Below are 26,849 nucleotides of genomic sequence, written 5' to 3'. Positions count from 1 at the left end.
CTCCCTGGGCCTCTGCCTTTGGTGTTCAGGGTTAATGAAAGTGTGCCTCAGAAAGTTCCAGGTTTTCTGTCTCTCAGAGACCCAGACTGGATCCAAAGGCACCACCATGTCTTCAAGATATAAGAGGAAGCTGGGTAGTGATGGCACATGCCTTTAATCCCAGCACTTGGGAGGCAAAGGCAAGTGAATCTCTGTGAGATCGAGGCCAGCCATGACTACATAGAGGAAACCCTGTCTCCAAATAACAGAAGTAGGAGGGAGGACGGTTGGACACCAGCTCCCTGCAACTCTGAGGGACCCCCGACACACTCATTCAGATCCGGAGAAGTAAAGAGACAAATGATTTATTCAGGGAGGGGGAAGCCCAAGCCAAAAGTACCCCTCCCCACCCCTGAAAGCTGACCTGTGCAGCCCCATAGGCCCAGAGTGGGAGACAAGCCCCCAACTACCCAGTGCTGCTGCTGATTTGGTCCTCTCAAAGTCTAGCGATATGAGACATGGATGAAGCCTGACACCCCTAAGACATGTGGTACCTCACAAGCAACACATTCTTAGCAGCTCTCCTACCGTCTACTGCTGCGAAGAGACCCAAATTCCATATAAGTGAAAGTCTATGGGCAAATTTTCCTGAGTGCATTGTAGCACATCAGGGGAACAGCTCCTCATAGCCATGGTGGAGAAATATCTAGGTTACGATTCTCTTGCCAGGCAGGAGAGCCCATTCTCCAGCTTTGCAGCCTCAGAGTGGACATGGCAGAGCCTCACAACTGAACCACGACAAAGCCAAGATGTTGAGAGCATCCTCTAAGGTGTGGCCAGGCCAGCCAGGCTTTAGTAAGTGGGATCCGAGAGGACACACAGGGCCTGTTTCCTCCTGACAGACTCGGGCTGCTGATAAAATGTGAGCCCGAGAGATAGACACAGAGAGGTTGCCTTAACTGTCCACGGTTGTCTACTGTCCACGGTGGGGGGAAATGATCATCAAACCTGGACATGGCAGAGCCTGGGCAGGGGAAAGAGACTGGCAGCATGTGGGCCTGGTGACCAGCTTCAGAAGAGGGTTACAAGAAGTGAGCCCAACTGTCTCTCACCCCGTGGTTTGTAACTTGGCCTCACACACAGAAATCACAGTGACTGTATGTCACCAAGCAGAAAAGGAACCCATAGGGGAGCAGAGGAAGCCAGCATGACCTGGGAAGGGGGGCTGTCAGAGGCTGTGGGGGGGGGCAGAGTGGAGTCAGACTCCTGCCCCGCAAGAGCGCAGCAGCTTGGAAAGCAGGGGCGACGGGAGAACGGGGTTGTGGAGCTCCTCGTTGGACTCAGGGGGCCTCATTGGACCCCATCCCGTTGCCTTTGTTGACGTAGAATGGCCGGTAATGAGACTGTGAGGGAAACAGGAATGATTAGAGTAGCCAGGTGGTAGCAGAACCCACAGCAGGCCCACCCAACCTAGACCTCCAGGAACCTACAATCTGCTGTGCCCTGTGGCCTGACCTGCAAGAGTTACCTACCTATCTTGCTTCTAGGAGGTGGCCCCTGTTAGCATCAGAACTTCTAGGTCCAAATTCTAACTAGAGTCCATTCCCGCCACTTAGTCCACGAGCTTGGACTGTATCCGCAGCCCACAGTGTCTTCCTAGTGCCACTGCAGCTACCATGTGCATAGCGCTTTGTGTTCTCTGAAACTGCGCATCACTGTGCCAAGGGCTTTCCATCGACAGACTCAATTAGGTTTTACAACCATCCAATTAAACAGGCTACTGTGACCATGGCCACTTTATTACCAAGCAAACCAATGCACAGAAAGGCTAGGCACCTTGCCCAAGCCACTCAGCTAATGCACAGGAGGAACAGGATGAGAGACCTAGAGGTTGGACTCCAAATCCCATCATCCTCAGCCTCACCCCAATTCTTGCTAGCATTCTTCTGTCTTAAGCATTTCACTTGTTGGCTTAGGTTCTCTGCGTGATTCTCCCTAACAGACAGGATGAATGAACCATGGCCCCAGTCCACTGTGCTTCCCACCCACCCTCCATAATCGTGGAGCATGAGCCTCTCTGGTCAGAGTCATGAACAACTTTCCCAACCTTCTCGCTGGGTCATGTCACATGACAATTACAGGGAAATCAAGCCCTACTCCTTTCGCCCTCCTAATCCCTCCCTCCAGGCTCTGAGGAGTCAGGTCCCCCAGACCGGAATGGAAGAGCAAAGTGGAGCTGTCCCTGGGTCTCAGGATTCAGCCCTGTCTCTAAGTGGGTCAGATATGGAGCTGCTCTGTGCCTCCCAGGCACTCCTGGTCTGTGACTCTTACATAGCAGGAGTCCAACCTAGGCAGTGCCAGGGCAGGAGGCTAAACCAGCCGTTTATAGAGGAAGAAACTAAAGCCCAAGGAGGAAAACTGAGCGTGGACAAAGTCAAGAGGCTGCTCTAGCAAAGCAGGACCTGTAGCCAGGTTCTCCAGCCCTTGGGTCCATTCCAGGATCCCAAAGAAGTGCACAGGGTAGAATGGATTCTTCTTTCAGAACGGCTGGGTCAATAGCATATGGATTGCAGGCCAATGAACATGGCTGCAGTCTGAGAGCTTGGGGCAGAGGGTGAGCGGGAGGCTGATTCCCACCGCCCTCCCAATTAAGATTGCAGTAGGTGAGAGTTAGGAGGGCTGTGAGATCCCCAGGCTGAGGAATTCAAGTAAGAAATGGAAGAGCAACTCATACATGGTCACATAGCAAGCTGGCGATGGCTGGGTCCCAGCCTTCGTCTTAGACTGGCCTCTACACACACTACACTGGCTTCCACCCTCCCATTCTAGGTGCTGGTCGGACAGCACAGTCTTGTCCTGCTAGAGCCCTCTGTGGCCTTCTCTGTGGGGATGCAGGTCTGGGGGACAGGAATGTATATGATAGGAAGAGAATGACTCTCCCATTATCTGCTTTCCACAGCCCTGCTATCTTCGAAGCCCCTGGGCCCAGCTCCACATTACACACACAGTCACTTAGCTCCTCTCGTCCACAAATTAAAGACTTTTTCCAATTAAACTAGCCCTAGCTGATCTTTGTAGAACAGAGCAAACTTTGTGCTCTGACCTCAAAATGCAAAAGCAGTGGAAGCCAAGAGCTCTGGCCCCCATCTCAACAAAACCCTGCACGGCACCTGGTTAGCCCTCTCGGGACCTAGCACAAACCCTAGGACGAAAACGTTAGTGGAGATGAAGGCTCCAGGGTGACAGTCTCTGATTACTGCCATTCCCAGGCAAGGATAAGATGCATCCAGTCTTCAGGGACTCGGGGGACACTTCATCTCATCACTGTAGAGGTGCCAGCAGGTGGTCTGGATCCTTGGCCACACACCACCACCATTGCTGCTTTCTCTTTAATAAGCCCAGCTTAGAGTTATTAGAGAGAAAATCCTGAATATACCTTCCCAATGTTCCAGCTCCCCCAAACACACATCATCACTCCTAATGGCCTCTATGCTACCAAAGCTGGAAAGTAGTCCCAAGAGAGAGACCCATCTCTGGGATGTCTGTGCAACCAATGGACTAAGTATTTTATAGTCACACAACTCTTGGAGACCAAGCCACCATAGACACCTAGTGATCACTTGCAAATATCTACCCTGGCTGTCCATGCTACGGATTCTAAACTGAGGTCAAAGGCAGTGTGTCTTTACCCAGGTTCCCTGCATATAACTCCCCCACCCCCGCTCACTCTCTCTCTCTCCCCCTTTGCTACATGTGGTTGGTTGCTTGCGCCATTACTATCTCCCATGTTCACAGTATGGCCCAGAGAAGTTTTCTCTTCCCACAGACCCTGAAAGCCTGCACAGCGGCCGAGTCCCTGGACACGACTGTGCTCAGCAGCCCTCCCAGTACACCTTACTCACCAGCAAAGTCTGCTTGCCAGATTTCCAAGTCTGAGGCTGGGCCTTGGGAGCCTGGCTCCGGAGGAGGGAGGGATAGCCTGGAAAGACAAGATGCTCCAGTCAAGAGGACCCAGGCTGGTGCTCAGGGACTCCCCCCAGATGGAGCAGCACAGCTGCCTGCCCCGGAGTGATACCCAAGCCTCATCCACCCCAAGAGCAAGTTCAGCCACCTGCAGAGGTGTGCAACAGCTGGGATGGCTCAGTGGCCATCTGGCAATCCTGGGAGGCTAGCCAAAGGAAGGAAGCGGCAAGGCAGAGGGAAGAAAAAGGAGCCAGCCAGGTAGACGGGGCCAGGCAGCAGGAGAATGTTGCTCCCCGTCCAGGTCTGCACTCTGCTGCTAAGATCACCACCCCTCGCCCTAAGGTCTTACCACGAAAGACCACAAAAGATCTGTCCCTTTCCCAGAGTCCAGGACAACCCTTCAGTCAGCAGCCCCAGTCAATGCTGCCCAGAAAAAAAGGACTCCAGGCTCTGCTGTGCTATGCTAGGGGTCAGGGTGATGTTTCTCGTTTATCCAGCCCCGCTTGTGCCAAGCACCAGGTGAGTGTCTTCTCCTTGCTTGATCCTCCCATTTCTTATAGCTCAGCAGTTTACCTGAGTCGCATGGCAGCAAGCAGCTATCAGGATTGGAAACCATGGCTTGCCAGACTCCAAAATCCATAATCCTATCCCTGCTGCCTGGCTCTGGTTGTATCACAGCAGCAGACCAAGAACCCACAGAAGGGCAGCCATTTGCCAGTGTGATTGTCACTCAAGGTTAGGACCGTAAGCCCAAGGTCCTAGCGGGTGGCTCTCTGTACTTGGTGAGAAGGTGCTAGCCCGGGATGAAACTGCCTGCCACCTCCTTGGCTCTCCTTCTCAGCCCAGGACTTCTATAAAGAACATCACTGCACAGCCCAATGGAAACACCACTCAGTCCACAGGGCAAACAGCAGCGGCTGGGAAGAAGCTGGCCTGTGACTTGAAGAATGAGAAGCTGGGGAGATTAACAGTGTCTGTCCTTGGCAGCCTCAGTCCTGGGAGGCTGCAGCTGCTTGGGGGGGGGGGGGGCGTACCACCTGCAGTACTTCCTGCTGCAGGAGCAAGAACCCCTAGGGCTGTCCCTGCACCTAGGGCAGGAACTGCCCGAGAAAGAGAAGATTCTATGGGTCCTGAGTGACGATGGAGACTGGGAATGGAGACCTCACCTCTTGGTTTTCAGAAAGAAAAACCCATACCAGCCACTAGAGCTAAGGGGAGGGGCAGGAACAGGAGTGGCCCGGGAGAACAGTCTCGGCAGCAGGCAGAAATCCAGAAAAAGTGAGCTAGGATGGCAGGGGTGCAGGACATGCATCTCTCTTGAGGGAGCTCTAAGGAATAGGGACCAGGACCCCCTAGAAGTGGCAGAGATCTCCCCCAGGATGGCCCACCTGCCCTGCTATGGCAGAAGAAGGGAAGGGATGGGAAGAAGGTGGGTACCGGGATTGTTTTTAAAGAGCCCACTGCGGTCCAGTGGCTTGGAAAACTCTGCAGTGGCCTGTCCCAAGGTTGTGAATTGATAGGGGGCTTTCCCAGTGCCTGCTGGGAGAGAGAGAGGTGTTAGCAGCATGCGCCTACTATTCAGGAGGCCGAGACTCTAACACCTCACTGGGGCACTATGCTCCTCCATGTTCCACAGCCTAGCTCAGACCTGGGAACTGGAGCCGCCTTGGTAGCCCCAGTGTTCCCGGTCTGCCTGTGGGCCTGGTAGAGGATATGGGAAGAGGGGGTATCTCAGGACTTCAGGCTATCCTTCTGACATACAGGGCAACCTGCCTAGGCCATTTCTAGTCATCCTGGTGAGTTACTCTGTGTGAGGGTAAGGTGGATTCCCTATATCTGAAAGGAGGTTCTTCCAGGGCAAGCCTTAGCCAGAGACTCTCTGCAGTCTGCCGGGCAATGTCTGAGGGCTAAGAGCTGTTACCCTCTGTGCCAGATGGCCTTCAGACCAGGCTTGATCAAGGAACAGAGAAGCATCTTCTGGGAGCCAGCATGCCAAGGCGAGTCCCAGAGCATCCTAGGCCTGGCCCAGGGACTGAACTTCTCCTGGGTCCTGAAGACTAGAATCCCCTATTCCTTCCCTTCATCTTGCTCGTAGTCCAGGAATCTTGTCCTTCATACAGACTATGTCCTAGCCTGGATTGGACCACTAAGTGCTAAAGCCACTTCAGAGGCCTCTGTTTGCTGTGGGGGTTTTGGGGGTGTGTGCTCCAGATAGTTCCTTTCTCTCTCATCCCAAGGAACCTGGCCGCTGATCCTCCCGGGTCAGGCATTTTGGGTGTAAGGAGAGGTGAAATCCCTCCCCATGAGAGCTGCCTCTAAGGCCTAGAGGGAGAGACAGGCCCTGAGCCTGCTACACACAGGGAATAGCACACACCACTGCTCTGAACACTGCAACACCCTGCTTCAAGCCTAAATCCTCAGGATGACCCCAACCCCACGGGGCAGGAGGTGCAGATCATTCAACCAGCTCAAGACCTACAGGAATACAGTAAGTGGGTGGGAGTCAAGTATAGGAAAAGAATGTCAGACCCGAAAGGCCTGATCCCACCTCCCCAGAAGAGCTGCTGCAAAATGACTCCGTAAGAAGAGTGGGATCCAGCCAGCTGCTGGGAGACACTGGGGAGTTAAATCAACTCCATAGCAGAGAGGCTGGGAAAGTAACCCAAGGGAGCATTTAGGCCACACAGATAGGGATGCCTCTCCAGTCACCGAGGCCTGTTGTCCCAGCCCATCTTTAGGAGTCAGTATGTATGTCACACCCAAGAAACACTGCCATAGCCTGGCCCCTTTCCCTTCTTTGGGATGCACCAAAGGCCCAGGCTCAGCTTCCATCTAGGTCGGAGCCCTCACCTCCAGAAGGTGAGGGGAGAACTAGCCGGATAGGGAACAGAGACTCAAGCAGGGCAGCCTCAAGGCAAAGCAAGGGGTAGGGGTGAGCTCACCTTTCAAGGAGAAGGAGGAGTTGCCCTGCACAATGGGCATGTCCTCAGAGTTCTGAACAGTGGACGAGTACTCCCAGACCCTGGAGGTATAGTTACCTGGCAGGACAAAGAAGGCATATCAAGCTGGGCGGTGGTGGCGCACACCTTTAATCCCAGCACCCAGGAGACAGGGGCAGGCGGACCTCTGTGAGTTCAAGGCCAGCCTGGTCTACAAGAGCTAGTTCCAGGACAGGCTCCAAAGTGACAGAGAAACCCTGTCTTGAAGAAACATGGGGGAGAAAAGTACCTTTCAAATCAAAACATAGTTTATCCGGGCAGTGGTGGCACACACTTTTAATCCCAGCACTTGGGAGACAGAGGCAGGCGGATCTCTGTGAGTTCAAGGCCAGCCTGGTTGGTCTACAAGAGCTAGTTCCAGGACAAGCTCCAAAGCAACAGAGAAACCCTGTGTCAAAAAACCAAAAACTAAAAAAAAATAAATATAAATAAAAAATAAAATAAAAAGGCATATCAGACCCAAGTAGGCTGGCCTGAAGAAGGAAGGAAGGACCAGGACAAGACCAAGTCCTTGACTCTTAGTCCATTTGCTACCTCTGAAGTCAGGATGCCACTATGCCTGCATCACACTTCCCAAGCCTTCCTTGCTATGGAAGGTCTATAAAGGATAGGTGTGTTCCTGCAGCCCACTGTCCTCACAATAAGATGTGGGTTTGTGCTGTTCGGTGTGTATGATGGGATGTGGAGTGGCCTGTGCTACAGCCCACATGAAAGGTCAAGAGGATCCCTTTGTGCTGGTTCTTTCTAACCGTTACATGGGGTTCCAAGAGTCAGACTTGGGTCCCCAGGCTTGCACAGAGAGCACCTTTGCCCAGTGAGACATCTTGTCAGCTCCTCTCCTCAGATTAAAGGGCTTCCCTGAACACAACCTATAGGTCTTGTGTGAGCTGCCCATTCCCACCCCACTTCCTGGAGTTCCAGCCAACTCGTGACCTCACTTCCTCCAACAATAGCTTCTTTCTTGTCTCTGGTGTTGAATCCAGAATGGTCCTTTGCTTGGAATCTGCCCTTCCTCCCCATCCTCAGCAAATTCATAGAGCATGTTTCTATGTCACCTCCCCCAAGACCCTGTGTCGCTCTTCCTGCTGCCTCTTATTATCCTGCACATCCCGTGCCCTGGGTTGTAGTTGACTGTTTAATTGTCCATCTCTTGTGGTGCTGGGGACATGCTTATTTGGCCCAGCATCAAACCGATGCCTGCCAGAGCCTTATTCCTAGAAGGTACTCGCTGCGTGTTTGATGGATGCATGTACGAACTAATGAACAAATAAATACAAACACATCCTATCGCTTGGGGACAGAGACAGTTGACAGAATGCCTGGTGTCCTGTGCATGGGGGTGAACGAGCTAACAGACAGCTGTGTGCAAGGAGGCTTCTGAGATGTGGAGAAACAGCAAGGGCATCAAGGTGATGCTGGAGTCCCTGTTGACAAGGCACCAGCTCTTCCTCGGCAGCAGGAAGCCTTGGGGACCTCCTAAGGGAAGCTCCCTCTGCAGCAATGCCCATGAGCCTGTGTGCGCCTCTCGTCCTCATGGATGAATTGGGTGAAATGAGGCAAGTAGCCACCCTGAAGCTGGATTTGGGGGCCTCCCCCAGTAAGAGTCGGGATAGAAAGCACACCTCCACGGAGTCATGAACTAGCCACAAAATGGTTAAAAAGAATTGTATTGTCGCTGTTCTCTCTTATAGGTACTTTCTGGGTTGATCAGACTTGTAAATCTTTTGTATGGGAAATGAAGGATAGGTTGTGGGTGGGCAGGTGCTCATGTACGTCTGTACACATATGTGTGCCTGTAGAGGCCAGAGGTCAACATCAGGTGTCTGTAGTCACTTATCCACATTGTTTTGGGGACAGGGTCTCCTTTGAACCTAGCACTTGCTGATTTGGCTAGACAGACAAGTCAGCATGACCCCGGGATTCCCGTCTCCAAGCGCTGAGATTACAGGGATGTGGAGCTATGCCCAGTTTTTGCGCATGAGCGGGGTGGGGGGGGAGAGTCAAACTCAAGTCCTTGTATTTGAGTGGTAAATACTTTACCAAGTGAGCTAGCTTTGTGGGCCTCTGCAGCTATGAATCTTAATGACCAGTAGAGAGGCACAGGCATAGAAACATAGAAATATATTGTCCTCTCCTCCGGATGGCAGTGACTTTCCAGTTTCCAGGTGTCTATTCTCCATTGAAGAGTCTCCCCAGTGCTGGATTCAGGTGGGGGTGCCTGGCCAAACTGGCCCACTACCCAAGAACTCCAGCACAGAATCAAGGTCCCCCAAACAGAGCCCCCCCAAAATAACAGAGGCTTCAGGAGCACAGCCCTGACCTGGAGCACAGTGGGCCCCTTAGCACACAGAGCAGGAGACCCTGTATTTGACAACCATATTTGGGACAGGTCAATCCCAGTCCCCACCACACTTCTGTCATAAGGAGTCGTCGTGGTGGTGCCTCTGGGATTTCCAGGCACGCCAGTGTCAGGCCATGCCTTCCTTTCCATTTGCATTATAGATAAAGCAATGTATGACTAGGAAAAAAGTCAACTCAGGCCTGTTGGCCTTCTGGCCTGATGCTTGCTGGGAGAGGACCCCACAACCAGCCTCACTGTAGACACTCACCCCATTTCCCGCTACTCATCCCTTGGAGATAAGAAGAGCAAATGGATCGGGGAGGGGTTTAAAAGATGCTGGGTTTCAGTAGCTTCTCTTTGAGCCTAACCAATGACACCATGCATTTCTGCATTAGCCACCACACATGTGCATGTACACACACACACACACACACACACACACACACACACACACACGTCCTGCCCTGGTTCCCTATATTCATCTCACACTGGGTAGTCAAGACATTCAAATTCAATCCATGGTTCAGCCAGTCCTGGGACCATTACCCCATGTTCTCTCCCATGTTCCCTCCTGCACACCAACATGGACTCCTGCCTACCCAAAGCTGAACCCCCTCCTACCTTTTGTGCCGAACAGATTGTTGAAATTCTTCTGGTTGGTCTCCTTGGAGAGGCGGCTGGGCGAAGACGGCTGGTAAGATGTCCGGCCCCCACCTGTGGGGCAGAAACGTCATTTCAGAAAGGTGGGCTTGACTCAACTCAAGGCCTATGGCCTCTGTCTTTTTGAGGGAAATCCTAGACAGGACCCTATACATCTCCCTGAGAGCCCACTGACCCTTCCACTAGGAACAGTCCCTGGGTCTTGCCTGAGGCAGTCACAAAACTCACCACCCAAATGAGAACCCTTTGGGAAGCAGAGGGGACACTATTGGCCGATGTTCCCAGAGCACTAGAATTCTGGGAATTCTGAGTATGCTAAGATGCTCCGTCATTCTACTTGGGAGCCTTGAGAGCAGGTGGCTGACAAGCCCGCTCCTGAGCCAGGGCCTGTCTGAACTGTTCTGCAGAGCCTGGGAACCGGGGGGAATAGGAGAAAGGGAAGGTCATGACAGTGGTGGGGCAGGGAGCAGAGGCTTTGGGTCCTCACCTAAAAGACCTAGCCTCCTGCAGAAGACTAATGAGCCCACTGGGAACTTGTCCCAGATATCAGCACAGCCTGTGACTGCTAACCGCCCTCCTGCCTTGTGTTCCCACACAGCCCTGTGTCTCTATCCTTCTTGTCCAGACACCACACACCCCACCCACTGCTGGCTCACCCAACCCAGCACCTGCCTGCCCTTCCCCTTTCCCTCACAGTCCTGCCCGACCCCCCCCCCCCCCACACACACACACACTCTTGTACTGTCCAGAGAGCCCTCCTTCCTGAGCCTGGGAACTTACTTCTCCAAGGGAGGGAGTCATCATCACTGCCTAATCCCACTGACTCTAAACCTCCAGGCTTGGCCTGGGAGCCTTTAGTGGCCCTGTTTTCCTGATCCTCTTGATGTCTCTGCAGCCCCTCCCAGGCCTCTCCTCTACCCTGAGCCTGGGAGCCGCAGGTGTCCTGCCCATCCTACCCCTGCAGGGCAGGGGCACCAGAGGAACCTGTTTCTTCTACCTACAGATGTCACAGCTGACTCATGGGGACCAAGCCAGAGGGGACAGTGACCAGCCTCAAGTTGATTCAGCCCTGGCACTCTCAGGGAGCCCTTGTGGCAGGTAGCACTTCCCACATCTGGTGGCCAACAGCGGGGCCACTCTGCCCCTGTTTCTCCCTTACGCAAGGAGAATCAAACAGGAACAGTGGGGTTTGGAGCACCCCATTCAGGCTAGTTCTGGACCAGGGGGAGAGCCAGAGAGACCAGGCTAGGTAGACATGGGCTTTTAAACAGAGAGCTGCTGGGGACCCGGCCAGCATAGTTTGTCCTTTCATGGAACTGGCTAAGAGCAGAGCTCTGGGCAGAGAGGGGACGGGACTGATGTCAGAGACTGGGTCTGAAAGGTCAGAGGTGAAATCTCAGTACCCCTCTGCTGCCTAGAACCTTCCAAAAGTCTGAGTGTTGTTTTGAAAGGTAAGGTACAGAGCTTCCTATCAGATGAGCTCACTTCTCCCAGTCCCTCAGCCTGCCCACTGTAGCATGAGCTGTCAGTAACTGCTCAGGACCTCTGGCTCCTCCCTCCAGCTAAGTGCCTTCTCAGATCTTCCCCTCCCACCCCACCCTCCACTCTCCAGCACCCTCACTCCTCTCCAGGCCCCTTAGCTCCCACATGCACCTGCACACCCCCTCTACCCTGGGGCCTGGTACCCCCACCCTTATGTACCAAGCACTATGGTGGTTCATCACTAACGTCTAAGAATGTTCAGACTATTCTAAGCCAGGGACATGCAAGTCCTGCCTAGAGCCCCCAGGCTGCCCCCCTATAGGGTAGGCTAAGGAGGCAGGTAACTTGAGGGAAACACACGGAGGGGCAGACTGGCTTTGAAGGTGGCAGCCCTACCCAGGGCTCACTACTTGCAGCAACTTTGGCAGAAGCACCACCACACAGCTCTGAACTGCCAGAGAAGAGTCTGTGAGATACTCTGAAGGACAGAGGCCAGAGGAAGGGCGGGAGTGGCAGACTGCACAGGGGACCAATGCGTCTAAGGAACTGAGTGCTGGACAACATGTCACCAAACCAGGACACGTGTCACCTCAGAGTGAGAGGCACTGAAAGCCACCACACAGGGACAGGAAGCAGGGGCCAGACACATTGAGTTATGGTCACTCTACCCAGGAAGAACCTGTCTGAGAGCGACTTTGGGCCTCGGCCGTTGGTAGCGTACTCTCCCTCACCCTTGGGTGTGAGGTACATGGAATATCTCTTCATGGTGTCGGGCGTGCTCCACTCGTTCCCGAAGCTGCTCGTGTAGCTGTTCATGTAACGGTGGTCACCACCTGGAAGAGAGGTAGGTCAGCAGAGGAACAGGTGGCTCACAGGGAGAGGCAAACTATCACAGCCTCGGAGGATGTGGCGACACGGTCCACACTGCTCCTGCTCCTCCAGGGAGCCACTTCCCAGGCACACAGTCTCCTCCTTGCAAGGGCAACTGTGTGCATGGCAAGGAGACATCCATTTTGGGGGTCCATTTCTTATTTGATCTGTACATCAGCTCTTGGGCAGGTATGAACATCTCCATGTAACAGAAGGGGAAATCAAGGCTCAGGAGGTGAGGGGAGTGAGATGCCCCTGCTCACAGGACAATCAAGGAGATGTTGGGATTTGGTGCCTGACCCTACTTCATACCTCAGCCCCAGCCACTGCTAGCAGCATCGGGTGGTTGACTGAGGTCCTGTCTTGGCCTCTATGGTCCAGAGATCTGGCTGGCTGTGTAGGGTGAGCTGCACACAGCTGCAGGCCCGCAAGCCCCAACTAACCTAGCTCTCGGTGGCCAACTCTGCCTCGGACCCTGCAGAGGCTGCTACCACCATCTCCTGTCCCTTACTGCTTCCTGACTTCTAGTTCCTCCATCTTTCTCACTCTCTCTCGAGTAAGTAGTGAATGGCTCAGATCTATCCTTCATCTTTGTCTCCATCACCAGCAGGATTCTGGCACACAGTAGACTAAAGGCGTTTGTCCAGCCCTGGTCCCACTAAACAAACAAACAAAAAAAATCTCTGGATGTGACCTGGTGCCTCTGTGCGTTGGGCCTGTGGGGCTGGGCATGCATCCCTGGTCTGGGAGGCGAGCTATCAATAGGGAGCAGTAGGTGGTCACTGCAAGGCCTGACTCATTGGCTACCCATCCTCCATCTCCTACAACAGATAGCATCTAGCCACTAGGCAACAGCCACAGAAACAAAGGCAAAGGAGGCTTCCCCTGGGCCTGCGACACAAGTGCAGGGCAGCTGAATCAGCACACCCAGCCTTGCTCCTGGATGCCATCTCACTACACACCTTACATGGGACGCCGGGCCACACCTGTACAGAGACTGTGGCAGGAACCATCGTGACCTAGAAACGGGGCAATGAACCACCAGGAAGCTGGGGTGATTCCTACAAGGTTCACAGTCTCCCTACCCCAGTTAGGACCATCCTCTTGCATCTGCCCAAACCATACTGAAGGACTCCCTTGTGAGGTTTGTACCGCAGAGAGGAAGATACTCCTTCTTCAAGCCACTGCCGCTGCTCTTAGCAGTGATAGTGGCTCTGCTTAAGCAGAGAAAGCCTAGCAGCCGTACCTAGCAGCCGTACGAGCAGAGTGTGAAGCCCAAAAGTAACCTCTCCTGGTCAGCTGGGGGCCCTTTGAAAGGCTACTCCTCTGAGTACCAACCTGGACATCTGCAAGAGCTAACTCCCCACAAGGGAGCGGGGAAAGGCCAAGGAAGGAATGAACTCAGCATAATGCCCACATCCTGGAAGCCCTCAATCACCTCAGCTGTCGCCGTCCCCATTAGGATCACGGCGATCGTCATTAGGGAAAGGCTGTCAGGATCTGAGTGCCAATTTAAGTCAAATGATTGTCTCGCTAAAATGGCTTTATCTGTCCTTAGGTATGATTAAATGTCCCCATATTTCACAGTAACACTGCATGGTATCATACACGGGTGGTCCCCTCCACTCTCCTAGGCCCCTCTCCTCGGGGAAGAGTGATGTGATCCACCTGGAGACCAGACAGAATCATTTCCATTGGGTGTTGATGGCTATGAGGCCTTAATCGGGCCGTTTATGAAGACCTTGCCCTGGGTCTGAGCCATTGGGGCATAACCTTGGAGAAAGTACCCAGGCTTCGGGCCCTAAAGGGGTTGGGATTGGGTAGAATGGGGCTTAACAGGGCAGTTCCTCAGGTTAGCAGGCTTTCTGGGAGACAATCCAGTTGACTCTACAAGGAGAGCATGACTCAGAGAATGAGCTGATTTTAGGGCAGGTGAGTCAGAGAGACACGCCAATGCCCCATCATCTCCAACCCCTACCAGGCCAGTTTCAGCCTGTGGGCTCAACACGACTCAGAACAACCATGGTGACGGGCCTCTCTCCAAGTCCAGATGTAATTCTAGGTCCCTGATGAAGCCTGCAACTGGCCCATTCAAGCAGCAGCAGGGGTGCAACTGCTAGGTTAGACCTGGCAGTCAGATGGAGATCTGAATTAAACCACTCCTCGACACTAATGAATGGCCCTCAGAGGAGGCACCTATGCGGCAGTTCCTAGAATCTCCCTGCTCTAGGTCCCTTGTAATAACTGACAGTCCAACGGGAATGCTAGAATCCCTGAAGCCTAGTCTAAACATGCTCCCATGGATGAGGGAATGGAGACCATGAGGAGTCAACCACTCAGGCTCCTGCCTTCATCAGACAGCAGGAATTTACTGAGAAACACTCCCAGCCTCAACCCTGTGGACAAGGGAGTACCTACCATTCTCCATATGGTTCCTCTCAATGAAGTTGCGACTCAGATCGGCCTTGCACATCTTCTCAACATGGCGCATGCACACATTGAGCAGGTCATCCTTGAAGTTGCCAAGGGACTGTCCCAGGCCCTCGCCTTCCAGCAGGACATGGTAGGTGGGCAGAGGTGGGGGGAGGGAGTAATTGCTCATCAGTGCACCAAATTCCTACCAAGAAAGAAAGGCAACCATTAACTTTGCCATTCTTTGTGAGTTATGTGGACCTTGGTCTGCATGGGAGCTCTCGGGTCAGCTAGAGACTCTGTGCTGTGAGGCAGAGGGCTGAGTTCTAGGACTGGCAGGATAGATAGCCTTGTTTTTCTTCCCTGGGACATATGAGTCAACTGAAGTCAGTCTTGATTGAATCAGCATTCGGATGAGTGACTCCATGGCTCCCACCACTGATGTGTACACAGCACACACACACACACACACACACACACACACACACACACACACACAGAAGATGTGAAAATAACACAGGCTGGACGGTCTTTGGGGGATAGAGGTGTGTAAGAATACTAGAACAGTGTGGGTATTTCCATCTTCACAGCCTCACTCCGTCCTGCCTCCATACCTCCCTTCTCCGGCTCTGGCACACCCCTCCTCCTTCTCCAGTCCTAAGCAGCCTGCAAGACCCTATTCAAACTCCACCTCCCCCACAAAGTTGTCCTCAGATTGCTCTAGCCTGCCGGCCCTTCTCTGAATTTCCATAGGCACTTATCTCCTGAGCCACATGCTTTATCACTTAATTACACACTTTTCCATATTGTTCTCTAATTGTACATGTCTTATCTTCCCAGCTGGATTGCAGCTGCTTGGGGGCAGAAACTGTGCCTTAGACTTCTCTATTTGCCATGGCACCTGATAGAGTCCTGCATGCCCAGGAGTAGCAAACATTCTAGCAGACAGAAAGATGGATGCATGAATACACAGACAGACTAGATCAAAGATAACAAATATGCAACACTCTTACGCCATGCCTTCCTTACCCAAAGCAGGCATTACTAATTAATCACAGAACCCTTTCTTATCAAGCCTAGAGCACTACTGGTACATAGCAATCGAACTTGGTACAAGGTGACATTTGTGTGCCATCCTTAGAGCAGTAGAGAGTAGACTGGAAAGGAAATTAAATAGATGGAAGGATTAGTAGTGAAATGGTGGGTTGATGAGTAGTGAGTACATGAGTGTTGGTAATGGATGGATGGTGGGTGGGTAGGTGGGCAATGAATAGGTGGGTGGGTGGATTAGTAGTGATTGAAGGGGTGATGTATGTATGGATGGATGGTGGATGGGTGGGTGGATTGATGCTAGGTGGATGAATAGTGAGCATATGGGTATTGGATGTGTGGAGGGAGGGCTGAATGAATGAATGCATAGTGAGCACAAAGGTAATGGGTGGGTGGATTGATGGGTGGATGGTGAGCAGATGAGAAGCGAATGGATGGGTAGTGAATGGCAGATAAATGGATGGATTGATAGTGGGTGGATGGGTGGCAGACAGGTAGGGAATGAGTAAGCAGGGGACAGATGTGTGGATAAACGGATAGATCGCGGATAAATGGGTAGGGCAGGCATGGATGGATAGTGAATGAGAGCCTGCGAGACTGGATGATTTGAGTGAGGGGCTGAGAATCTGAATGCTGGCGTCCGTACCTGCAGAAACAGCACCGAGTCGCTGATGCTGTGCAGCTGCTCTCGGGTCTGCTTGTCCTCGTGCAGCACCTTGGCCCTCTCATCCAGGGCATCGACGATCACTTTCACCTGGTCCACAGCATCCTGTTCCCGCTGCTCCAGCGCAGCTCTTACCTCTTCCTTTTGCTTCTCCAGGTCCCTCACCAGGTCCCTGAAGCTCTGCTCCAAGATGGCCTTCTCATTGGTGGTAAAGCTCTAGGTCCAGAATGGGGGGCGGGGGTGAAGAAGAGTTGCATTGAGGGAAAACCCTAACTTTCCAACAGACTCAAGGAAGCCCCAGGGCCCTAACTTTGCAAGCCTCCATGATCACAAATCTCTTTCAAAGGCATCACTGAGAGATAATCACGCCAGGGTGCGAGTTGTTGACTTGGGTTGTTGTTTGAGATAGGCAAGCCTCACACTTACTATGTCGTCCAGGCTTAGAATTTCTGATCCCTCTACCCACTGAGTGCTGGGATTACAGGTGTGTGTCACCACAGGTGACATTACAGGTGTTTCTTATTGTCTAATCTTCCTTATCTTCTGTGGCTCTTTCCCCTAGGTGGGTCAACTTGAGCCGCTATTCCATGCTCAAGCAACTCTCTAGAGGCGGGTATGCTTGCTTCAGTTGAGTTGAATTGCCTCAACTCGAGCAAACCTTATTTGGGGAGTAAATCAGTTGGCTGTTCCTGAGGCCAGACCCCACAGTCAGTAAATTTATACCAGTCAGTTTGCCATTATCCAAGCCACAGCGGACATACTGCTTACCATGCTGGCCCAAGTAGAAAAGAAATGGGGTGTACTTAGTAGCTTAGGTAGTCTGGTGAGCAAATCAGACATTAGAGGACATTGGAACGCTCACTGAAGAACGAGTCTAGGATCTCTGAAAAATCCTACCAAAATGCCTGACCTGGGCTGAGAAAGGAAGTGTGTGGGAATGGCAAAGCGGCTGGGAGGATCCCGAACAAGGAAGTATGCGTATCACTGTGGGCCAAAGCCTGGAGCAGCACTGAGGTCTGCCTTCTCCCAAGCAATAGAGGCGCAGAACGGCGCCAGAGCAAGGCAGCCTGAGGCCACTCACCTTGATCCGGTCCTTCTCCTTCTGCCACTTCTCAGTCTCATCTTCAATCTCAATGATTTTCAGCTGCAGCTGCTCCTTCTGCAGTGAGAGCTCGGTCTGTGGGGAAATGTGGAGGTTGAAGCTGTCGTGAGCAGGGAGAGAGAGGAACAGGACCAGAGACCCAGGCTGGTGACTCACCACACGAGCAAACTCAGGCCGATGCGATACCCATCCGTGCAACCTTTCACTCAGCAGTTGTTCTCAGCACCCCAGAACTGCTGGGCTCTGAGCTAGTGGCCCAGAATCCAGCCATGCATCAAGGGCCATACCTCCGTACTCTCGGACCACTATAGCTGAGCAGCTTGGCCGTGTCTTTACAGGGGTTAAGCCTCCCAGATCCTTCCTACCTAATGAAGGGTGAAAGGCTCTTGCTCCTTCCAGTGGGCCTGGGGCTATTGGTGAAAGGGAGGATCTGGACTCAACCCAATTCAGCGCAGCCCTGCCCAGGGAGTGGCTTACAGCAGTAAACCCCATACAACGTTTCTGCGGCATGACGCAGGCCTTGTGTGGCAAGCAAGAGCTGGGGTTGCCGCCGGCACAGACTTGGTCCAGGCAGGCACAGCTGTAAACTTGTTTATAAGAAAGGGACAGTGTCTGCAGTGTAGGCAAGATGCGGACTCTTCCCCAGGCTCTCTGAAGGAAAGAATACAGAGTGAGGGGAGGTGGGGAGGAGAGGACCTGAGACCCGTGTTCAGAGGCACTCTGACTGTTGGATCCCGGGACAGCTGGGACGAGGCTCTCTCAGGAGGGCACTGAGACATCAGCATTCCATCCATGCTTGGCTTCCACGTGGGGGAAGGTCCCTCTCTGAAACCCAGCTATAACTGAGGCAGACTGGGGGGCATGAAGCTAAAGCCAAAGCTATTCAATGAGTTAAGAATGTCTCTTTTCCTTTTTCTGCAGGGCCCCACTGGAGTTCCCAAAACCCTGTCTAAAGCTTGGAAGATAAGGGGGTGATCATTCAAGGAAGTCTTGCGTGACTCAGAGCTTCCCACAACTGCTATGGTTTGAAAACAGACTCTCTCCTTTCTCTAGCCGTCTCCCTGAGGAACCTGTAAGAACAGGTGAGGTGGAAAAATCACAAACCATTAAGATGAGGAGCTCTCCTGGCAAGGAGCTGTGAGCATCACCAGTGGCCTTTGAGCATCTCACCAAACTAAGAGGTGTCTGTGGGGTGTCTGCAGCAAAAGTTGAGGGGATGCCCTGGGATGCTTGCTGCAAACCCCCAGAGCAGGCATTCTGCTGATCGGTTCCCACTGGCCTTTGAGAAATGGTGCCCAGAGGTAGACAGGGACACAGGGGTCACTGAGACCCCCAGATGGGAAGTCCGACTGTCGTGGCCTGCCCACTGCTGCCAGGCTCCCAGGCTCTCCAGGCAAGAAGAGTCTAGGATGTTCTCAATAAGTATCTACTCCACCTCCACAGTCTGACAGCACTACAGCATGAAAAATATCACCAGAGAGGAAGACCGGCTTGTAGGAAGGGATAAAGGTGGGGACTTGGCCTTGGGTCTCTGGAATGAGGCTTGGGAGAAGACACAGTAGTGGGAAGGAGGAGAACAATGAGAATAAGCCCCCACCTTCCAACTCTGTTCTTTGAGTGTGAAGGGTCAGGGAGGCCAGGAAACAAAGGCCGGCCAAGCTAATGATCTGAAGACCCTAATGCAGTCCAGGCCTGAGCAGCAGATTTACATCCTAAGGAATAGAAAAAAGAAGAGAATGGGTCTGTCCCAGCAATGGGTCTGTTTCCATCCCTAAAAGATTTCTGGGGGAGACCAGGGTCAAAGTACAGAAGGAGGCCTCCCATCTTCTGCAGCTGAGCCTTTTGAATTGACTCACCCAGAGCTCATGTATAAGAATCCAAGATCAAGACTCCCTAACCCACAGGCAGGCTGTAGGGTTTGACAAGTTCCTTAACTTCTCTAGGCCTCAGTAGCTCCTCTGTGCTGTAGAGGTTACCTAAGCACCCACACCCACAACAGAGAGTGTAAGAGAGATGGGAATCTGTAAGCAAAGCGCCCAGAAAGCACCTGGCACAGAGTAGGCGCTGACTGAATAATGTCCCCATGGCCACGTCTATATGGCACCTCCCAGGTGGGGCAAAGCAGTAGGCATAACAAGTAGGACAGCGCAGCTATGCCCAGGTGGCTGCGCTGTGTTGGATGGTGGAGTCTGGTACATGGGGTCCGATGGGGTCCAGAAGTGGCAAGGACACAGTCAGGATAGGGAGGGCTGGCTGAGGGGTGGACAGTGGCTGAGACGTCAGACTTAAGATGTAAGAGATCATGAAAACTTGAAAGCGGAGGATACTGAGGGAAGTGGGAAAAGGTGAGAACCAGAAATAAAAGCTAGGGGTGAGCAGTAGCGCCAAGAGACACCTATCAGGGGCTGTATGATTAGCCCACAGCTGAGGAAAGGGTCCTTCCTAGGAGAATGGATTGGCCAGCCAAGGGGAAGAGAAGAGGTACTGAGTCCAAGGGATAGAGTCCAATGGGGCTTAAGTCATGAAGCATCTGAGTCAAGGATGAAGAGAGATCAGTTCCTGGGAGTCGACTCTATGAAAGGGAGGGAGGAGGAGGTCAGGGGTCATCTGAGGTCTGGAGAAAAGAGCGGAGGTGTTGGCCAGCCACCTATGTGGAGAGGAGGGGACCAGCCCGGACACGTGCAAGGGCAGGATCAGAAGCGGAGACAGGTTGTCTGCAGCAGTGGGCGGTGGAATGGGTCAGGACGGACGAGGGACTGGCTCTCCTTTTCTCTAGGACTCAAAGGAAGCCAGACACAGGCTGGGGAGGACCCACACCACAGTCAGCAAGACCAGACCTGCAGGCCACAGAAGGTCCTGGGACTGGGAGTAGTGCCACAGTAATGGTCCCTTCTCCCCTCAAGGAGGAGTCCTGCTCCACTGAGGAGTAGAGTTAGGGTCAGAACTCTATAAGTGTGCCTCAAATCTTAGTGTTTGTCTTTTTTTTTCTGTATGGGAAACCATGGCCGCAGGAGGAAAGTCACTGGGACCCCTGAGCATCTCCTACAAGCCAAGGACCCTGTGAAGGTCAGTGGTGCTGGCCATCCTTCGAAGTTGCAGTCACCGAGGCCTAGAGGGACCGTACAGCTGACCGAAGTGTGCACTGTGAGAAAGACAGGTGTAAAACCAGAAAGCGACCCACGGGGCCCATTTCTTTCTCTGTGGCCCTCAGAGGCGCTGCTCGGGCAGCAGTCTAGAGAGAGGCCTTGTCCTTCACCCGCTTCCCCGCCTCCTTGAAGCTGATGGAGCTCAGCAATTCTCCCCTCCTTTGGCCTCCCCCACCCACAAGGGCTCCGGCTTCCTCTCTGCCACTCTCCCTGCTCCCACAGAAGGTAGAGACAGCCCCAGGTGTTTGACAGGCCTCAGCTCCACAGTGCTCCACCCCTCCCCATCCCTCCCTCCTGACTTCCTCCCACTCTTTGCCTCTTTCCCTTCACCCTGCCCAGGCCTGTCCCTAAATGCTTCCTTTGTTCCCTTCTCCCACACTGTCTGGGGCCTCTCCTCTCTGACGGTGGGGATGGCCCTTGCGTGGGTCACCCAGCCTTGAAATTCTTGTGGCCTTAAGTGAGTAGAAGTTCCCTGAGAATAGAGGGAGGGGTGGCAAAGTCCGTGCTGCTTCAGCCTAGATTGGCCATCAAGTGCAGACATAACCAAGCACTAGACAGGGGGACCGGCAAGGCCCCCGGGAGAGAACTCTGGCCCGCTAAGATCTTCCATCAGCCTGGACTAACTGCATGGGCCCTGGGCTGTGACATTTGCCAAATGAGCCAGTTAATTGCCAAATTTGTACTCCCAGACACATGGTAATTACCTGGATAAGAATCTGAAATGCTGAATAGATTTCTTAGTTTTATGCTCCCACGTCAAACAGCCCTGTATCTGTCCGTCAACTTCACTGAGGTTCCCTTCTCACTCCCTCTGCTTCCTCACAGCCCTCAGGTCAAAAGAAAGAGCTGATGGAGATGAGACACTTCATCCTGGCATCTGCAGACCAGCAATGAGCTCTGTAGATGTCACCACCCATCTCTTAGCCTCAGTTTCTTTGCAGCGAAATGGGCTACCTTCCCCTGCCCAGCTATATATGAGAATCCATATGAACCAGAAGCTCCTGGAGCAAGGCCGGGGATCATGGAGTGACCCCAGCCTGTAACCTGTTGTTTGGGAGGCCATTGGATTTGATGATCACTAGAAGACTCTTCCAATCCTGCTGGGGAAAGAGGTTTGAAGTGGTAGAGAGAAATCCCAGCCCCTCTGCTCTTCTGCCCTGGCCTTTGTGTGAATCTCTGCATCTCTGAGCCTGGTGTGGTACCCCACTCCACTGGGCTGCTTCATTTGCAACCATGCAAATTGCAAGCCCAACCCTGGCCCACCCATGAGCTCCACAGAGACTGGATCACCACCCACCTGGCTGGTTCTCACTTTCCTCCCTGTTTCCTGTCTCTAAAGCTCTCATTTGATTGAGTCCCCTCAGCATCCAATTGATCAGGCCCCTATCTCATACCTTAACCAGACATTCTCCGTGAAAATGCCCAGAGAGATTCTAGGCACCCTGGCTTTAAGTCCGGCTCCTCTTTCTGAATTCCAGTCCCCATCATCTGCCCAAAGAGCTTTCCTCCCTAAACCAGCACAGTAAGAAACCTAAGGACCAGTAGCTGCATTGGCCTAGTAACCGAGCGGCTCAGCCTTGGGCAGAGAACTGGGCAAGAAGATGAGCAATCAAGCCATGGAGCACAGTAGGAGAACTGAGCCAGATGATGATGTCTAAAATGGGGACAAATCGCTGTGTATGAGCCCCTTTAGGGCGGCACTCCAGTCTGAATGTCATCAGCATATGCCTGTCCACCCAGAGACCATGTCAAATGTGCCTTAAGACAGGGCCACCTAGAGCAGGCAGCTGTAGCAGGAGGGACTTGATATAAATAGGGAAGTAAATGGATAAATAGGACTTTCATGTCCCTCTTCATCTCTTCTCCTAACAGCCTGAGAAAACCCAGAGAGATAAGCTAGACCAGTGTGCATCTCTGGGTCCGCTTGGGACATTGAGAGTAGAGAGGGGAACACCGAGGCCCACTAGAGGAAGGGGTCACCATATGACACACCCCATGACCTTTTCCCAGCACGATCTGTGCTCCAAGTCCGTACACAGACTGAGGTCTGAGGGATGAGTGCCTGTGGCCGTGGGTGTCGTCTTCAGCTTTGTGCAACCACCCCAGACACTGCTCTGTGACCTCACCAGCCTCGCTGCAGGCCTGCGGAGCTGGTTCTGCCTGCTTCCTTGCACGAAGCCATGTGGGAGCCGGTGTTTGCGTGTTTCAGGTGCCTTCAGAGGATGCCAGAATTGACACTCTGCTTCACACCAGTCCATCAAACCGACCCTCCCACCCCCTGTTCTGGGTCAAAGACCACCAAGTCTCCAAGTCCCATAGTAGTTGGCCTTAGACAGGCTGCTCCAGCGCTGTCTTCTGGCTGCTCAGTTCCGCTCCTCTCATCTTTCCTTGTGTCGCAAGAACATACACAAGTCCATGGCACACACACACAGATACACACATACTCCACACACACACATACTCCACATACACACACACACACACACACACACACACACACACATACACACACACACGCCACACACACACAAGCTACCCCAAGTTCCCACTGTGGCAGTCACTCCAGGATCCCATTCCCTTCCAAGGTGACCTCAGATACTGCAAAAAAGGACCTAGGCACATCTTTCTCCAGCCATAATATTAGCCAGGTTCCTTCCTTCCCTTGGGTGTGGCCCCCAATCTGTGAAGTAAAGAGTAGCCTGTGAGGCTGTGAATGCTCCATTAGGCCTGGAATTCTCCTTCTGCAGTTCCGTGTTTATGCTTCTGTATACCTGGGAGGGTGTTTCTTCTTGTTTGTCTTTCTGAGCCTCTCCTTCCTTGTCTATCTACCTCACAAGTCTTCGAAGTCAAGGACTCTCTGAACCCTACGGCAGCCCCTGACTGAGAACAGCAAACTTGGAGCTTTTGGTGTCTCCAGGCCGGGTTGCCCACACCTTCCTGGTCCCCAGAACCAGCTCCTCTGCAGACACTCACATTGGAGCCAAAGCTTACATAGAAAAGAGGCCAGTGTGTTCACCTGGCTCTCAGTGGAAGCAAGACCTTGCAATGTTGGCTTCCTGTGTTCACTTTGTCCCCTTCTCATCCCAGAGTCCTCAGAGATGTTTCTAAAGACCCTGGGGTGTCCCAGAGAAATGTGCAAACAATCTAGTTCATCCCTCAGTTTCACACGGAGTGACTGACAACCTCCTAACAGCCTGAGACTCGCAGCCGCATTCCCAGTGCCCGTCATTCTGCTGGGAATTCTAAGCACAGTTCCCCAAGGATGGGCTTCCTGCTCCTGCCCTCTGCCTTCCATCATGAAGCTAAGAGCCAGGCTGCCAGGGGAAACTTCCAAGGGAAGGTGTCTGAGTCAGTTCCCACCTGTGACTCCGGTACCTGATGCCTAGGAGTAGGGACACCAGATGCAGATGGGAGTGACCAGCAAGCACCTGACCAGAAAGCTGGGTGAGGAGAGACCCTCTGCAACTTGGGGTACCAAAGCTAGTGAGAAAGCAAAGCCCCTGCACTGGCCACCAGGAAGGTTTGTCTCTGGGGAGGCCACATACAGCGGGTGAGTGAGCTCAACAAGGGACAAGCCAGTGGCCCTAGCTGGGCCCTCACCCAGCCCAGCATACCTTCCCCAGGCACATCACATCGGCAAGCCTCCACTTGCCTCCGCTCCTCCCCACGGACGTACCGCCTAATCACACACAGGGAATTCACACAAACACACTTACGTAGCCCACACGCAAATACGGGCAGACACCCACATTCGCAGACACTCTCATGCGCATTAAGCACACATTTACATCCACCCACCCACACATGCTCTCGCTCCGATGTTGTCCACCCACAGGCACAGACCTGTCGGCTGAAGTCACACAAACAAAGCACACAGGGCCCAACTGAGAGCAGAGTAAGGGAACCAAAGTGGGGGGTGAGAAGGGAGTGGCTTCCAGGTTAGGGCAGAACAAGGAGCCGGCTGACTGCAAATGCAAACCTGGAGGCAGCAAAAAGGGTATTTCAGGAGCCCTGAAGACCCCTCTGTATCTCCTTCACTCTTGACCCATTGCCTAAGATCCAGTACTGCTCTGTAAGGAAGAGCTTTCCATCCATGGAGAGAGAGAAAGAGAGAGAGAGAGAGAGAGAGAGAGAGAGAGAGAGAGAGAGAGAGAGAGAGAGCAGAGCCCAGGAGAGAGTCCAATACAGTTCTACACTCTGACCTGATTTAGAATAATCTTGTGAACTTGGTTCAGCTCTAATCTTTCTGGAGTTTCTATTGGCTCACTTATGGGATGCCCTTCTTCCAAGACCTTTGGCGGTTAGAGAGACCTCTGTCCCCCAGGCTGGAGGTGCAGTGGGGAAAGAGACTTGTTTTCTAAAGGAGCAGAGCACAGTGAAGGAGACTTAAGCCCCGAGTAAGGGTCAAGGTGGGGGTGGGGGGGAGCAGCGAGAGGTTTGGCAAGTCACCTCCTTCTCAGCCTTGGCCTCCTCCACGGTCACAGTGCTGTGGTTCTTATGCTCCTGGAACATGCAGAGGTAGCAGATGCAGGTCTGGTCGGTCTGACAGAAGAGCTCCATGGTCTTGCCGTGCAAGGGGCACTTTCGGGCTTCGAAGTCCCGGATGGGCTCGAGCAGCTGGTGGTCACGGAAGGCGGCACTCTCCAGGTGGGGCTTCAGATGCACCTCACAGAAAGAAGCCTGGCACACCAGGCAGGACTTGACAGCCTTCTGCTTGTTGCCGATGCAGGAGTCACACAGCACCTCCTCGGAGCCCGACTTAGACCTCAACAGGTGGCCAGAGTCAGCCCTGGGGTAGCTGTTCCTGCGGACTTCCCCTGGCTCCACGATGGTCACTGTGGGTTTGCGGGGCTCAGAGAATATGGACTTTCGTAGCTCCCCCTTCTCAGCAAAGGACACGGGCGGCTTCTTAGAAGCCCCCAGCTGAAGTCCCGCATAAGGAGACCTCCTGCCTTCCGCAGAGTCCATGCTGAAGTAGTTGGAGCCTTTGTCATCCACTGACTCCACAAACTGGATGATAGGCCTGCGCCACTCATTGCCAGAAAACAAGGCACTCTTCCCCTCCCCTGACTTCAGGGCACTGCCCAGGGTCTTGCCCTCCGTCACCTCCCCATTGTGCCCGTTGGTTGTCTTGGTATCCTTGCTGTCTGCTTTAGTGCCATTCTCCAGGCTGCCGTTGGTACCCGATGGACTGCGGGCGTCCCTGGCTTCCGGACTGGCCCCGTTGCTCCTGGACGCGTCGGCACCTTCCATGGCAGGTCACTTGCTGGCCTGTTGCTGCTGGTTGGGGTCTCGTGGTAGGTGACTTCAGCCGGTGTCTCAGGCAGGGAGTGGGGCTGGCAACCAGAGCCCAGGGACACACCTGTGGGGAGCAGAAGGTGGGGCAGGAGGAGGAGCCATAGGAGGAGCAACCTAACACAACGGGCCCACAGAGACTGGCGGGGCAGAGTGGCTAATTACTTGGGCCATGCCTGCACATTCACGCCCAGCCTGAGATTTTAAAGAAGTATTTTTTTTTCTCCCAGTTTTATTACTTCCCACCACTGACAACCAGTTAGGCTGCTTCCATCTGTTGCACTTCTAGCAGAGAGGCGGAGCCTCTGTTCTCATAGGTGGGCGGACTTTGAGGAGGCCAGTGCCCCTGGGGGCAGAAGGTGAGGTGTCCACAGAGGTCCATGGGACAGAAGACTCTTAATTGGGTCACACAAGCCAAATCACCTTGTAATTTGCAGGCTGGAAACCAAAGGAAAGCCTCCACCCTGGGACAGCACATCCTAAGGGAAGCTGTGGGATGGGGCTAATTTGGACATTAGGACTTGGACATGACTGATTCTTACCAACTTGCCCGATGTCTTAGGTACTTTACATGTCTGAGTTTATTTAAGCCTTCCTACAATCCACAGTCATGCCGTGTGTGTGTGTGTGTGTGTGTGTGCGCGCACACGCGCGTGTGCGCGTGCGCGCTTCCAACATCTTTCTCAATTGCTCATCACCTCACTCTTTGAGGTAGAGGCTCTCACTGAACCCAGACCTGGCCATTGGATCTGCCTGCCTCTTTCCCTGCAATAGGACAACAGACACCGACTCCACATCCAGCTTTTACCTGGTACTAGGACTTGAATCCGGGTCCTCCTGCCTGTAGACAAACACTTCACCCTCTGAGCCAGCTTCCAGCCCTCAG

At 53.2% G+C, this 26,849-nt stretch overlaps 1 protein-coding gene across 4 annotated transcripts; it reads right to left on the bottom strand.

Moving 5' to 3' along the window:
• Positions 1–328: 328 nt before the first annotated feature.
• On the bottom strand, positions 329–26,017 carry Trim29 (tripartite motif containing 29). 4 transcript variants are annotated; one of them, XM_085688635.2, is made up of 10 exons: positions 25,118–26,017; positions 17,502–17,597; positions 16,403–16,636; positions 14,713–14,911; positions 12,156–12,257; positions 9,904–9,996; positions 6,885–6,980; positions 5,380–5,481; positions 3,882–3,958; positions 329–1,382 (listed from the first exon to the last, which is right to left on the bottom strand). In XM_085688635.2, exons 1-10 carry the CDS (start codon positions 25,919–25,921, stop codon positions 1,320–1,322), a joined length of 1,866 nt encoding a protein of 621 aa, XP_085544761.2. In that variant the 5' UTR covers positions 25,922–26,017; the 3' UTR covers positions 329–1,319. The 4 variants fall into 4 exon arrangements, with proteins under 4 accessions (XP_085544761.2, XP_085544762.2, XP_048273397.3 ...); XM_085688636.2 differs by having other exon boundaries at positions 5,380–5,478; XM_048417440.3 differs by lacking the exon at positions 5,380–5,481 and having other exon boundaries at positions 25,118–26,014.
• Positions 26,018–26,849: the final 832 nt, after the last annotated feature.

Source organism: Myodes glareolus, chromosome 4 (assembly GCF_982192425.1).
Source record: "Myodes glareolus chromosome 4, mMyoGla1.1, whole genome shotgun sequence".
Classification (NCBI taxonomy): Eukaryota; Metazoa; Chordata; class Mammalia; order Rodentia; family Cricetidae; genus Myodes; species Myodes glareolus.
The sequence above is the reverse complement of the archived record's forward strand: the minus strand, read 5'-3'. Positions and strand labels throughout refer to the sequence as shown.